The following is a 13780-nucleotide window of genomic DNA, read 5'->3' on the forward strand; positions in this document are numbered from 1 at the left end:
TTGCATCAAATTCAATTCTGTGGTTTTCTGCCTTCCTCCCTGTGTTGATACTAAGTAAAATACCCATATGAGTTACTTCCCTTTTGGGCTCCATAAGTAATGCAGTCCACGGTTCCTGTGCTTGGGTTTAATCAGTAAATTATTTCACCAAGATCTTTGCATTTCAAAATTTCATGTTACAAATGTAGTCAGATTCTAAATAACTTTAAGTTTTTATTAAGCAAGTTTCCCAATTCAAAAAAGTAACAAACTACCGACCTGTCACAAATTCAGACTACTTGGGAATGACAAACGCATTTCTTTGCTACTACTTGTCTTATTTGTTAAAAATAGAGCTTCAACAACATATGCCAAGCTCTGGTGACACAAAAATAAATAAGGATCAGTCCCTGCCCTTGAAGAGGTCACAGTCAAGCAATTAAAAAAAAAAAAAAAAAAAAAAAGAAGTCTGCATAAAGCACAGCAGGAGCCCATCTAAGGGAACAAGTTTTACTTGTGCAGGTCATGTCCGTGTATCTCCTTCCAATTGCAGACTCAGAACACAGCCGTCGGTGGCCTCATCTCTCAACACGAATGAAAGTGCTATATTTACCTAAAAATCTAAGTCCCTTTCAGATCTCGGAATTATAATTTTGCGACTAAGCTATTTTAACATCTATCTAAAAAAGAAAAGTGGAAGTTAGGGAGTTTAAAAGTCCTACCACCGTGCCCAGCCCACAGTGAGAATTCGATACATATTTGCCGAAGAAAAGATCGTAAAAGCGGTTCTTTGCTGTGCCTTCTCTCATTTCCCTCTTTAATACTTAAATTGTAGAGCATCCGGACCACCTCCGACCTTAATTTCACCCACCAGTTAAAGACATTGAGCGCCATCATTCACCACTAATGTGCCTGTACATTCAAAGCGCCAAGGGGGTTGGGGTGGAAATCTTACGCAGCTCTCACAAGAACTGGCCAACAGTTTGGGAAAATTCGTCCTACGGCATCCCACGTGTAGGTGAACTTGGGTTCTCCGTGTGTTCAGTTTGGAGGACATCGACAACACATACAGATCATGCCCAGCACTGGACGATTTTACCACCATCATCTTCTATCTGCAATTGTTAACAGCACTTTTCCGGTCACCCCCACCGGCCTCAAAGCCAAACCTTTAACGAGGGATGAAAGGCAAGAGAGCTAATCTGATCCTGAGGTTGGAAGACACGAGGCTGAGCAGCAGACGGCGCGGCAGACACGCGGCTGTGCAGGGCCGGGAAGGGCTAACGTGGTACGAGGTGACTCAGGGGCCCGGAGGTCAGATCTGGCGGCCCGGTCCGGGTGCCCCGGAGGCGTGGCGGCCGAGGGCGAGCGCGGCGGGCGCCCCCGTTCCGGCGGGTCCGCCGCAACCAGCGGGCACCTCGATGGGCTGCGCCGGGGTCCGCCACGGGCTTCTTACCCGTAGTAGCGGAAGGCATTAATGATCTTCCAGAAGTGCTCGCGCTCGAGCCGCTCCTCCTCCTCCTCGGTGCTGCGCGCGGCCGCCGCCGCCGCCGAAACCGCCGCGGCTGAGGCCAAACGCCCGGCGGAGAACTGCACTTCCACCTCCTCGCTCCCGCCGCGGCCGCCGCCGCCTCCCCCGCAGCCCTCGGGCAGCTGAGAAGCGGGCGGCGGAGGGCGCCGCCGTCGCTGCATCGCCGCCGCGGCCCTAGGCCTGGCTCGCTTGCGTCTCGCCGCGACTGAGAGCGTGGTGGCGGCTGCTCGGCCTTCCTCTAGACGGCGCCCGCCGCGGACATGCCCCCAGCTCGCGGTGCGCTCCGCCCCCGCCGCCCTCAGGCCTCCATCCGCGCCGGGCTCCGCCAGGTCTTCAGGAGCGCCCGGCACGAGCGCGCATGCGCATGCGAGGGTACGACGGCGGGCCGCGGCCGCCTGCGCTCATTTGCTGCCGGGCCTCGGCGACCGCGCGCTGCCGTAAGGACGGCGCGCCCGATGGGCGGGGCGAAGGGTCAGGTGGGAGGAGCGAAGGAGGGGGAATCCCTGGTGGGGTGGGGCTGGCACCTGCGAGACACGGCGTGGGTTGGGTTTAAGAGCCTGCGAGTGCTGGATTTGGGGACAGGCAGTTGAACTAAGTCTATAGGAAGGGAAAACAGAAAAACTGGTCAGCTTTGATGACTTCATTGGGAATTTTTATTGAAGAAAATCTAGAGGGAAGGTCTTGCGTCCACCCTAATTTAAATCTTAATTTATTTTCTAAATACATTTCCATTTGTAATTACGGGGGGGCGGGGAGGGCGGGGAGAGACTCACCATCGTCTTTTCAGTGTTGAGGAGTTTGCGAAAATCCTAATCCCGCCTTGACTGGTGGTGGTAGCCGATGAAGAACATGTTGGACCCAAACTCAGTCCAGTACCCGCGCTTTGGAAGACCCCCAAAGTGCCCATGAGCCATAATGCCTCAGCGCTGGTGCCGGTAGCCTCCAACCGTGGTCCTTAACAATGCCAGCCTTAACTTCTTTCTCTTTTTCGTCTCTATACGTTTTTTGCCTCATTGCTTCTGAGCTCATAGTTAAAACAGGTGCCCCCACATTCACACTTAATACTATTCTTAGAAAATAACTGATTTTATTCAATTTTATCTGTCACTCAGCATGTCAGTCTTACAAAAAAGTGCTAAATGGGAAAGAGTGCTTTTTTCAGAAGAGTTAAATATGCCCAGAGACCACAAATACAGTAAAAACATATAATGATATTGAAAAGGAAGTGGCTTCATATTTTCAGAATTTAATAATTTAAAAGCAATGCTTTACAAAGTCCTGTGGTGGGGCGCCCGGGTGGCTCAGTCGGTTAAGCGTCCAGCTTCGGCTCGGGTCACGATCCCACCCTTCGTGGGTTCGAGCCCCACGTCGGGCTCTGTGCCGACAGCTCAGAGCTTGGGGCCTGCTTCTGATTCTATGTCTCCCTCTCTCTCTGTCCCTCTCCTGCTTGCTCTTCTCTCTCAAAAATAGTAAAACATTAAAAAAAATTAAAAAAAAATAAAAAGTCCTGTGGTTAGTCTATGTTAATGTTACATTTTTATACAAGATTTTTATAAAAGGTTAAAGTATTTATTGAATAGTAATGCAGTAATATATGCTCCAAAATTCAAAAGGAAAATACAAAGAGTTACAAATGTGAAGCTTCTTTACCTTTCTAGCCAGTCTTATCCCCTACCCAGACACAATATATCAATTCCTTGCCCATTCTTCCACTCCTATCCAGTGCATATTTTTCTTAGAAACTGGTATTTGGAAGTTATATATATATTCTCATATTATTAACTGTTAACCAATACTGTTTTCATATATAATTGCACATACAAATATGCAAATTACCTATGTAATAATTTTGATGCACTGATACAGGTCTCAATGACCTAATTGATATCGGCCAGAATGCCATGGATAATGATAATCAGCAACATACTTTTCATCATCCTGGGAAGGATAATAAACATTTTCAAATTAATCTATGTAGAGGTTTGCTTGGTTCTGTCTCATTATTCGGTGAGAATCTTAGGGTCTATGTCATTAAGGCGCTCCACCTTAATCTCACTTGTGATTTCACAGATAAGGAAACTCGATATTAAATAATCCATGGGGCACAGTACCTTACTGGCACTACACCCACCCACCCACCCAACTCTTGTGCCTGCATTTTATCAGTATTTGGTTATGACCCTGACTGTACTTTTAGAATATTATGCTAACATTTAACATTTTTCAATTTTTTTTTCACATCACCTCATTTATTCACGACTCTGTGAAGGAGGTGTTATTATTGTCCTCCTTCAACAAAAGAAGAAAGACTCAGAGAATTTAATTGTCTTGCCAAGGAGTACATAAATAGCAGAACTGACATTCATCTATTCATTCAGTCTTCTCAACAAATGTGTTGATTGCCTCCTATGTTTCCTGCACTGAGCTAAAGGCAGCTAGAAGCTGGGCTTTTTAGTCTCACTTTGCCGGTTGGTAACTGTGACTGTTTGAAAAGTTACTTGAGACCTTGATTACATTATTTCTAAAATGAGCATAGTACCCTTCTTACAGGGTCATCTGAGGAATAAATGAGATAAAGAATGAGAAATGCCTGGTATTTCTGCTCTGTAAATGTTAATTTCCTCTCTTCCTTTCAGATGTATCTAGGATACATTTTTGGCCTTGTTTCAAAGCACTTTTAGGACTTCCTTGACCTAACTTCTTTACAACGAGTACCTCCTATAGAAATCTTCGCAAACCATGGGGCCATTTGGGCAGAAATATTTTCATCAGATCATTCTTTCTTCGGTTATTCTGAAGAACTATTAGTTAAGCAGTTAAAGCTCACACACTCATATGTTCATACATTGCTAATGGGAATGGGAAATAGAAAAGCCACTGTGGGAAAGAGTATAGCACTTTCTTACAAAACTGAACCTGTGCATACTATACAATCCAGTCATTGCACTCTTGGACATTTATCCCAGAGAAATGAAAAAATGTGTTCACACAAAAACCTAATTTACACGAAAGCTCATGGTAGAAGCCAAAATTTAGTAACAACCCAAATGAGTGTTAGTAGATGAATGGTTAAACAAAGTGGAGCACATCCATACCATGAGATCCTTACTCAGCAATGAGAAAAGGAATCATCTATTTATACACTCGGTAACTTAGATGAGGGGCGCCTGGCTGGCTCAGTCAGTGGAGCATGCAACTCTTGATCTTGGGGTTGTGAGTTCGAGCCCCACAATGGATGTAGAGATTATTTTAAAAACAAATAACTTAGAAATATAACTTAGGTGAATCTCAAAAGAATTATGGTGAGTGAGAAGAAAATCACAAAGGGTTACACATACTGTATGATTCCATTTATATATTTTGTCTTCAAATGACAAAACTATAGAGCTAGAAAACAGATTCGTGGCTGCCAGAGGTCAGAGGTGGTAGGAGTAAAAGGGGTGTCTGTTGTGATAAAAGGGAGTACAAAAGAATCTTGTGATAGAACTGTTCTGTATCTTGACTGTGGTAGAGGTCACACAAATCTATGCTTTGGTAAAATTGCATAGAAATTAATATATATGCCATATATACATAAATCGATACGTACCAAACTGGTGAAATTGAATAAGGTCAATTGGTTGTATCAATGTCAACTTCCAGACTGTGATATTGTGCTATGGTTATGCAAGATAATGCCATTGGGTCGAGAGTATATGAAATCTTTCTGACTTATTTCTTGCAACTGCATACGAATCTACAATAATCTCAAAACAAAAGGTCTTCAGAATCACACGTAAACCTGTGACTTCTACTTAATTCTAGATACATTTTTACATATAAGCCCAGAAGAAGCTTCTAAGTAAATTAAATAAGTTTCTCATTTTAAAAACTTGAATTATGGACATTTTCAAAGTAAAATAAAAGTAGAGGCAATAACATAAGCAATCTACTATATTATTACAATCCTTCACCCAATAATGTCACCAATTCTCAAAAGTTTGTAACCTTGTTTTACCTAACCTCCTCTTGCTGTTTTACAAGGGTGTTCCCAGACATTATATTGTTTTTCCCCCATGCAAACTTCAGTGTGCATGTCTGAGAGGAACTTTGAAAAGATAACCATCATGTCATTATTGTGTCTATCGACAAAAATTAGTAATCAATCTTATTAACTTCTAATACCCAGTTCTTATTCAAATTTCCCTAATCACCTCAAAGATGTCTTTTTGTGGTTAGTTGTTACAACTCAGAACATCATGACTCTTGTATCTCTTCTATTCCTCAAGACCCTGCTTCTTTCCCTCTTCCTTTCTTGTTATCATGGCATTTTTTTGCTCTGTTTTGTTCTGTTTTTGTTTTTGTTTTTTTAGAAAGCTGGATCGTTGGACCTGCAGAATATCCCATATTCTGGATTTAGTCTGATTGTTTTCTCATGGCATCATTTCTTGCTTCTTTTACTCAATACTATGTTTCAAAGTTTTATCCACGTTGTTTGTAGAGCTATAGTTTGTTCGTTTTCACACCATAAGGTATTCCTTGGGTGAACATAGCACAATTGATTTTTTATTAGAAGACATCTTACTTTTTTTCGCGTACACCCCAGCTCCTTTATCCATTTTTTTCTTCAGAGCACTTAGCACTACCTGACATTGCAGTCCTGTAATGGTTAATTTTATGTGTCAACTTGACTGAGTTGAGAGATGCCCAGATAGCTGTTAAAACACGATTTCTGGGTGTGTCTGTCAGCGTGTCTCCAAAAAGAGATTACCATATGAGTCAGTAGACTGAGTAAAGAGCATTCTCATCAGTGCAGGTGGGCACCATCCAATCCTCTGGGGGCCTGAGTAGAACAAAAAAAGCAGAGGAAGGGTGAATTTGCTTGGGCTGAAACAATCAGCTTCCTCTGCTCTTGGACAGCAGAGCTTTGGGTTCTCAAGCTTTCAGATTCAGACCTGGACTTACACCTTCAGCCCCCTATTCTCAGGCCTCAGACTCAAGTTGCCTAATTTCAATTTTCTTCTCAATAGTGACACAAGGGGCTTTCCTTCATCACTAAGATTCACTTGGAAACCACTCAACCCAAGTCAGATTTCTCAGCTGCAGACAACAGAATCCATTCTAGCTACTTTAAGCAGAAAATAATTTATTGAAATGCTGGCACACAAAATTTTTAGGAAGCCCTGGGAATTGAGCTTGATCTGCTACACGGAAATAATGTGGCTCAATGCCTGTTTTTCCAAAGGAAAGTGTTTTATTGGACACCAATTCCACCCCTGCCCACCATTCATCACTTATAATGTTAAGGACCAGATAATAAAACCTGGGCTATAACTACCCTGAAAACACCAAATGCTCCTGCCATAAGATCACGGTTTCCCATATGTGGCCATCATTTTATCACGCTCGCTTCTGCCTTCCAAGTGAGAACCTTAGTTACAAAGAAGTGTGAGGAATGTGTGTTTTCGCTTTCTAACCTCTAAAGTAGAGGAAGGCATTCAGGAAAGTGGAAGGAGGGGATATTCAGAGAGCTAATCTATGTCACTGCCAGGATGACTATTTGTGTGTCACTAATGAGCACTGTCGTCAGCACTGGTTGACTGGGTCCAGGTGACAAGGAACAGAACAGTACAGAGCAACAACACCGGATCTGGCTTAGGAGGTCTAGGCTAGGATGTTGACATTGATACAAGTAGGCATATGACCTTAGGGAAGTCAACTAATCTCCCTGGACTATGTTCTCATCTATAAAATGAAACCGCTGGACAACTGTTCTTAAAAGATCTTTGTAGCTCTAACATTCTATGATTAAAAAATCATTTTAGAGGCAAAATCCTTCGATTTCAAGCAGTCTTCTTGGAAAAAAACTGCTGTTGGTCAGTGAGTTTTATATCTGTGGTTTTCTATGTTTAGTTTTTTGTTTTTTGTTTTTTTTCCCCTGCTCTCAGTTTGCCTATTATTTTTTTAAATACCTTGGTATCCAGGGATGCCCGGGTGGCTCAGTCGATTTAGTGTCCAACACTTGATTTTGGCTCAGGTCATGATCTTGAGGTTTGTGAGATCGAGCCTTGCTTCAGCTTCCAGGCTGACAGCAAGGAGCCTGCTTAGGATTCTCTCTCTCCCTCTTTCTCTGCCTCTCCTCCGCCTGCTCTCTCTCTCTCTCTCTGAAAAATACATAAATAAACTTTATAAATACATACATACATACACACATATGTATGTACCTTGGTATCCAGGATGAGATTCCTGCATACCATTTCCAAAGCTGATCTCTCACTCAGGTATAGACTGGATAAACACGATGAATTGAAAGAAGGAAACTCCACGTTTTATTGTCTGAACAAGAAGTCCAAACCTGTTTTCTTACTTTGGGTAGAATGGTTAACAAAAGCATCCCTTAGTTTTCTTAGTGTGCCAACGAAGTTACTCCCTCATTATTCTCAAGTTGGTTTCATAATGATTAAATGTTAGAAATCTGCGGGCCTGCTCATCTACAGATTATACTTATACAATGAGAAGACATCTCATTGGAAGTTCACATTTACATATTATGTTGCTTTGCCTTTTAATTGGCTGCTTTACCCACTTTGAAGTAAAAGTTCTTTGAGGGTGGGAGGCGTATTCGTTTTGTTCGTGCCCATATCCCCAACATCCAGCCCTGTGTCTCGCACGTACAGATTTTCTAAAACCATTTTGTGAAATAAATAAGTGAATCCATAAGTGCCAGGCACTGTACAAAACACTGTAGATACATAATTGCATACAATTTAATACAATAGTATTGTCATCCCCCCCTTTTTTTTAACAGATAAGAACACTAAGAAGACTTTCAGTGACCCTGTCAAAGTCATACAGCTATTAAATGGGAAAGCCCTGAAGTGGAAGCAAGTCTACAAAACCCAGAAAAAAACTATTAACCACTGAATCTACTGCCTATTGAAGTTGGTCTTGTTTACCCTTTAATAAGATTCATGAAGTCCTTTTACTTTGGGAAACCTTATTAACTTGCAAATAACTGTTATTCACAGAGACTTAACATTCCAGGTGGACAAGAAGGGCTAGAGATTTTGCTAACCAAAACTGAGAGAATAGATTGCTCAAATAATAGGTCTGCAGAGACAAACTACTTCTTAGGCTTTATGTGAAATATCTTGATTTTCTGTCAACACAGACCCCAACTGCTATTGACCTAAGGATCTCACAGAAAAGGGAAAAGGCCACTTGGGACTTCCTTGGCTCACTAACAGAGTTCCTATATGATCATCATCATCGTTCTAGGATTTATGATTTTATTCTTGGAATTCCTCTACTAATTCTGCTCTTTATGAGTCTAGTGTTTGTCTTAGAACTAGCTTGTTTTGCCTTTGTATTCTTTGTTGGCAGTAGCTGGATCTAGATGAAGGAGACCATCATTTGGTCTGAAGATAACAAGCATGCTCTCCCCTATAAAAATAGAGATATGACTCCTAGAAATGGTTTCCGTGTACTTTTTGTGACTCTTTATTTTCTTTTTTCTTTTAATTTTTTTTAATGTTTATTTATTTTTGAGAGACGGAGAGAGACAGAGCATGAGTGGGGCAGGGGCAGAGAGACAGGGAGACACAGAGTCTGAAGCAGGCTCCAGGCTCTGAGCTGTCAGCACAGAGCCCGATGCGGGGCTCAAACTCACAAACGGTGAGATCATGACCCGAGCCGAAGTCGGCCGCTTAACCGATGGAGCCACCCAGGTGCCCCAATTCTTTATAGTCTTAATCACAGTGGGAGCCAATAGCCACTTGCAATCTTTGTATGCACATTGTTTTAATGTTCTCAATAGTTATTCTCCAATCTGGGATGAAAACTCTATTACTATTACTAATTTTTTAAAATAAAAAGTGAAATAAAATGGATTTTTGTGTAAATTATAAGTGGAAGTTGGTTTACAAAATATATCATAGATTATCTACTGCTAGGAATCACTGTTTCTTTACAGGAACACTAAAATAGTCCTTACAAAGTTACCTTCACATCCTATAAGTTCTAAATCTTTTGTTGTTGTTGTCATTGTTGAACATTTCAGATTAAAAAGATACTTTGAACTGACATTATTCCAAGCCTTCCCATTCTGAAATCCAGGGCAAGTTACCCTATAAGCATACTTTTCCATGATTAGGGTACCAGGCAAGCAAATGTACCCCCCGCAAAAAAAAAATTGGAAGGAATTATATAACTATTACCTCTTAAAAAAAAATCCTAGGGGGCAAAAAGCATCTAAGCAGTAATCATAGGAAAAAAATCAGAATTTGTTTGGGCTTCCTTACTTTACAGATTCCTTTTTTGCTGTTGGTTGACATCACCCACAGTGATGAGGATAGGCATACCACCAGATTTTCAGGGCAAAAGGTCTATATGGTCATCTGAAAGCACTGAAAGAACCATGGATTTGTGCTTTGTCTGGGGATCTCACACAGGGAAAAAAGACACTTTCTGCAGAGCTCGTCCATCTTCCACCATTTGTCCTTTGACTTAAAGAAGACATAATATTGGCTATTCTATTTGAATGATCAGAATCACCATTACACCCCACCATGACTCCTGTCTTTCCCTTTAAAAGTCCTATCAGGGCACCTGGGTGGCTCAGTCGGTTGAGTGACCAACTTCAGCTCACGTCATGATCTCCAGTTCGTGAATTCGAGCCCTGTGTCGGGCTCTGTGCTGACAGCTCAGAGCCTGGAGCCTGCATAGGATTCTGTGTCTTCCTCTCTCTCTGTCCCTGCCCCATTCGCACTCTGTCTCTCTCTCTCTCTCTGTCTCTCAAAAATAAACATTAGAAAAAAAGTCTCTCAAAAATAAATAAAAGTTAAACATTAAAAAAAAAAAAAAGTCCTATCAGTTTTTGAGAGATCTCCGCATTGTCAAACCTTGAATTGAATGAGCTGTATCCATGGTCTCATCAACATCTCCTGGGCATTTCTAAGAAATGCAGTATCTCACCTACTGAAACTGAATCTGAATCTGCATTTAAAGGAGGTCCCCAGGTGATTCATAGGCACATTAAAATTTGAAAAGCACTACTTTAGAAGCAACACAGAACACACATCCATGAATCCTTTCACTGATTGAAAGCTCGTATGTATCATTCTGAGAGCCTATGTCAAAAAGAACAGAACAGCCAACTGACACAAGCTTCAGTAATAAGGACATTTACTATCTTAAGCAACATGAAGCCCCAAGGTAGGCAGCTTCAGGTTGAGTCATCCATATCACCCACCCAGGCCCCCCCAGCCTTCGGCTCTGCTATTTTCAGTGTGTTAGTGTAGTCCCTCAAAATTGCAGATGGTTGCTACAGTCCAAGCATCACATCCAGATCCAACAAATCTAGCAAAGAAGAAAGTCCACTTCCTCCCATATGTGTTCCTTTTATTCAGTAGGTACACCTTTCCCGGAAGCCTCTCAGCCAACTTCCCCTTTCTGCAACACGGGGCCCACATCTAAGATAATGGAAGGCAGAGTATATATGATTACCTTGACAGTCTTAGATTCATTAATATCCTCTTCATAATCCTGAAACACATACCTGATCCAAAAACCAGGCCTCTTATCTCTTGTTAAGAAGAAAAGTGAAGAAGGGTGGGGTAGATATGAGGGGGGAGGGTGAGCTTGCAGGGACGGTAACTGATAATAACTTTACCTTCATGTGTAAACAGAAAAAAAGAATAAAGTAGGGATGACAGAAATCCTCTTTAAGAAATGAATCCCCTCTGATTTAATATATACCCAGGCTGTAAGCATAACTATGTGCATCTAATTAATGTTTGGCTTCAGTTTATTGCACTCTATGCTCCATGCCAAATGAAGCCCTGATATGTGTTTTACTGGCTAGTAAACAGGCTTACATAAAAATTATTTGGGGCAGAGCTTGGCCTAGGTAAAAGATCTGATTTCAGACTTCTTTCCTGTGTATCAGATACAGGAGAGATTTCATACGATTGCTTTTCAAGAAATAATTTTCTTTTTCGGAAGCAAATGGATAACGTTCCTCTTCTGATTCAAATCCCTTACTGGTGTTTTGCTGCTCTTCGATAAAGTCTAAGTTACACAGCATAACATTACACCCTTCCCAGTGAGCAGTAGGCCACCTTTCCTGTCATGTCCCAGCTGGGACCTCCCATCCCTCACCTTATCACTCCCAAAAGGCACTCCTGCTTTTACAACTTCAGAGTTCTCCTTCCTCTGTGTCTGTCTTTCTCACACTGCTTTGTAAGTAGTTGTTAAAAAATATTTGGTTCCCCAGCAGGCTGTGAGCTCATTTAAGGCCCAGACTGCTCCTGTTCGTAGCACCGTGTAGGTAATCCATAAGCACTCCATGAGCAGATACAGAGCAAAGGTTGGCAAACTTCTACAGAGAACCAGATAGTAAATATTTTTGACTTTGCAGGCCATGGGGTCTATCACAACTACTCAGCTCTGCTGTTATAGCATGCACACAACCACACAGTACCTAAGGGGATGGGTGTTGCTGTGTTCTAATAAAACTTTATTAAAAGAAAAAAAACAGGTGACTAGCTGGATTTAGCAAGTGGAACATAATTTGCTGACCCTGTTATAGATGAATAAATGTTAATAAACATTTGTGTTGCCATAATGATTTTTCCTTTTTTTCCATACCATTTGAAGGCCCTTGGTGGCCTCAAACATTATCTCTCTGTCCTTCTTTAGTGCTGTATCTACTAGATGACAGTTTCCAAGCGTCTGGACCTGTTGGCCCTTTCCCTGGTCCCATTATAAAGAGCAGAAATAGGTGAGACAGAATACAACCAAGAGCCGTAAGTAGGATATTTCTCAGACACCAGGCATCTGAGAGGTGACCCTACATTTTATAGATTTAGCCACCCAGGAACCCCTGGGGTGGGAGGTGGGGGGGATTGAATCAACCTTTTAGTATCAGTTAGCTGAAATTCTGGATTTAAAGTGTAAAACGTGAGGGTGCCTGGGTGGCTCAGTCAGTTAAGCAGCTGACTCTTGGTTTTGGCTCAGGTCATGATCTCACAGTTCATGAGTTCGAGCCCTGTGTCAGGCTCTGCACTGGCAGTGCGGGAGACTGCTTGGGATTCTTTTTCTCCCTTTCTCTGCCCCTCCCCCACTCGTGCAGTCTCTGTGTCTCTCAAAATAAATAAATAAAATTTAAAATAAAATGTAAAACATGAAGCTGGAATCGCGACAGGTGCCAGAATTTCACTATCTTCCTAAAATCTCTAGGAAAATCGGGTTTTTGGTGGGAGGTAATGTTTCTTACCCACTCTTGATGTTTCTTTCCACGAAAAGGGAATTTACTCAAGCATTACCATCTTGACATTCTCTACTCCACTCACTCCACCTGGGGGGAGGTGAGATGTCTTATCTGATTGATACATTTGGGAAGAATACACTGGGCATGCTTGACTCATCTCTCGACCTTATTTTCTCCCCCCTTCTTGGAAGTAAATGTGCTTGCGGTGAGCACAATTTCTTGTCTGTTGCTCATACTAAAAAGTCCTTCCCAGCTGGGAAACTTGTCCTGGTCCAATGCTGCCTATGACAACATGAGTACGTCTAATTCCAGATGGAGTTAGAAGACCTCACATTCAGACACATTCTCAAATGTAGGCTTCCTCGGTAACAGAGGGGATATTTTGTCCACCATCTGCTTCTCCTTTGTCTTATTGTTCAATTTGTTCTGAACCCAGGTGGGAAAGAGGACAGCGTGTTAACTGTATGTTCTTATTTTCGCTATTTGTGATACTCTGCCACCAGAGCCTCACTGACTGGGGATAGACTGCCCTCCCCGCACCCCCCGACCCAGACTAGCTAATTCCTGAGATAGCAAATAACTCCCCAGAACCTTTCCTATGTAAACTGACCAATCCAGAACCTACGTCCCCCCAACCACCTCCTTTACCAAATTCTCACACACTACGCCAATATTCCCCTGTTCTAATCAATCCAGGCTCAGGAACCAGACAATCTGGGACAGCCCCTACACCCTAGAGCCTCCTGAAATTATTCAAACTGGCCCATCCTAAACCTGCTCACTCTGCCTTGCCTGGCCTTTCCTGTGGAAACCATAATAAAGACTTTCCCCTTGTTCCTTCTATCTGCGGAACAGCCCTGTGCTTCCCCACGTGGTCCTGCGGGCTGTGGTGTGCCCTCTCCTCTTGCGGACTGTGAGTAAAGAACTATCTTTTCAATGGCAGTCATCTCCTGATTTATTGGCTTCACCATACCTGAATAAAAATAACACCTACATTGGGGCACCTGGGTGGCTCAGTCAGT

At 42.4% G+C, this 13780-nt stretch overlaps 1 protein-coding gene across 6 annotated transcripts in view; it reads right to left on the reverse strand.

Moving 5' to 3' along the window:
- Nucleotides 1–1889, reverse strand: part of CARNMT1 (carnosine N-methyltransferase 1) — a 44599-nt gene extending 42710 nt beyond the window's left edge. For 2 of the 6 annotated variants that reach the window (XM_042963987.1, XM_042963986.1), the window contains exon 1: nt 935–1141. Coding sequence is in view for 2 of the 6 variants with exons in the window: in XM_042963983.1 (XP_042819917.1) it covers nt 1436–1671 (236 nt within the window). In the remaining 4 variants the exon portion in view is untranslated. The other 4 variants (XM_042963983.1, XM_042963985.1, XM_042963989.1 and 1 more) reach the window with 4 other exon arrangements.
- Between the last annotated feature and the right edge of the window lie 11891 nt (nt 1890–13780).

The sequence above is a fragment of the Panthera tigris genome, chromosome D4 (assembly GCF_018350195.1).
Source record: "Panthera tigris isolate Pti1 chromosome D4, P.tigris_Pti1_mat1.1, whole genome shotgun sequence".
In the NCBI taxonomy this organism is placed as follows: Eukaryota; Metazoa; Chordata; class Mammalia; order Carnivora; family Felidae; genus Panthera; species Panthera tigris.